The following is a 1,336-nucleotide window of genomic DNA, read 5'->3' on the forward strand; positions in this document are numbered from 1 at the left end:
CGGGCTGTCACTGCTGACGTCACATGGGTCTTGGCTCAAAGCAAAGAATACCAGAACAATGTTCACCTGTGTTTGATTGACTGTGCAAAGGCATTCGCCTGTGTGGATCATAACAAATGATGGATAACACGGAGAAGAATGGGAATTCCCGAGCACGTGGTGGTGCTCACGGGAACCTGTGCACTACGCTGGTGGCTGCATGCCGTCTAGATGGGCCTCGTGAGCACGCGGCCGGAGGCAGAGCCCCAAGGTGGCTACTGATCAAACCAGGGCCCCAGCCATTAACTGAAAGCAGGCGACACGGGACTATTTTCAGTAAATCGTTAAGGACACAGCAGGCGTGGCCCCTAGTCCTTCGTGTGAGTGGAACCTCCTTTCAGCCAGTCTCCTGGCCTTGTGTGCACAGCCACCATGGTGGTTTAAGGGTCAGAGTGAGCCGAATGGCATGTGAACATGTCTGACTCATACCGGACTTGGGGCTGCGGCTGTGGACCGCAGCCTCCCACAATCTGAGCACCTCAGAACTACAGCCCTGATACAGGCCCCAGCACGTGGGCAGTGCCTCCTTCGGGTGTCATAGGTGGGCATCGGAGACAGAGAGAGGGGTTAGAACTGGTGCCTAGGTTAGAAGCTGTCCGAGGTTAGCGTGAACTGCGTGCTTCCCTAGACGGCTGGGGTCCCACGGGGCAGGGCGCCAGAAGGCCGCTCTCCTGGGAAGAGCAGTGTGGGCCGGGTGGGCCGGCTGGGGTGGCCTGGCCCCTGCACCCTCCCGTCTGTGCGGGGCCGTCACTCCTACACCTTCCTGCCCACTCACTGCGAGTGGGAATTAGACATGTGGGGGTCAGAACACAGCGCCAGGTCACAGCTTGAGGTCTGGTCACTTCCTCTCCGGGCCCAGGAAGGGCAGCGCTGCAGAGTGACGAGCCGTCAGCCGGAAATGACCAGTGACGCTTCCAGTGTCAGCACGTCCCATACGCACCCATGTTCCACGGAGCACTGACACGGGGTGGGAATCACTACTGCGTCTGGGAACCGTGAGCAAGTGCACAGAGGCGGGCCTTGACCCGGAAACAATGGCTTCCTCTCCCCCACTCCCGCCTCCCTCTCACTACCTCCATCTCTTCTTGTCTTTGTTTCTCTGGGTCTCTCTTGAGCTTTCTTCTCTGCCTCTGCCTCTCATCTCTCAAGGTCTCTGCCTCCCTCACACTCTCCTCCACGGCCCCCACACCCCTGGCCAGTCCTTCCTGAGCCCCAGGAAATCTGTTGCTTGTTTTTTCCAAGCCACACCCCTTTGTAAAAACCTGTTGCCGTGGAGTCCGTTGGACGCATGGCACCC

General features: G+C 58.8%; 1 protein-coding gene across 1 annotated transcript in view; it reads left to right on the forward strand.

The window, feature by feature from the left end:
• Positions 1 to 210: 210 nt before the first annotated feature.
• PLCXD1 (phosphatidylinositol specific phospholipase C X domain containing 1) overlaps positions 211 to 1,336 on the forward strand; it is a 10,962-nt gene continuing 9,836 nt past the window's right edge. The window contains exon 1 of the mRNA XM_007956769.2: positions 211 to 219. Coding sequence (XP_007954960.2) covers positions 211 to 219 — 9 coding nt within the window. The remainder of the gene's footprint in view (positions 220 to 1,336) is intronic.

This window comes from Orycteropus afer, unplaced genomic scaffold (assembly GCF_000298275.1).
Source record: "Orycteropus afer afer isolate SDZICR_OR568_19922 unplaced genomic scaffold, OryAfe1.0 scaffold00663, whole genome shotgun sequence".
NCBI lineage: Eukaryota > Metazoa > Chordata > Mammalia > Tubulidentata > Orycteropodidae > Orycteropus > Orycteropus afer.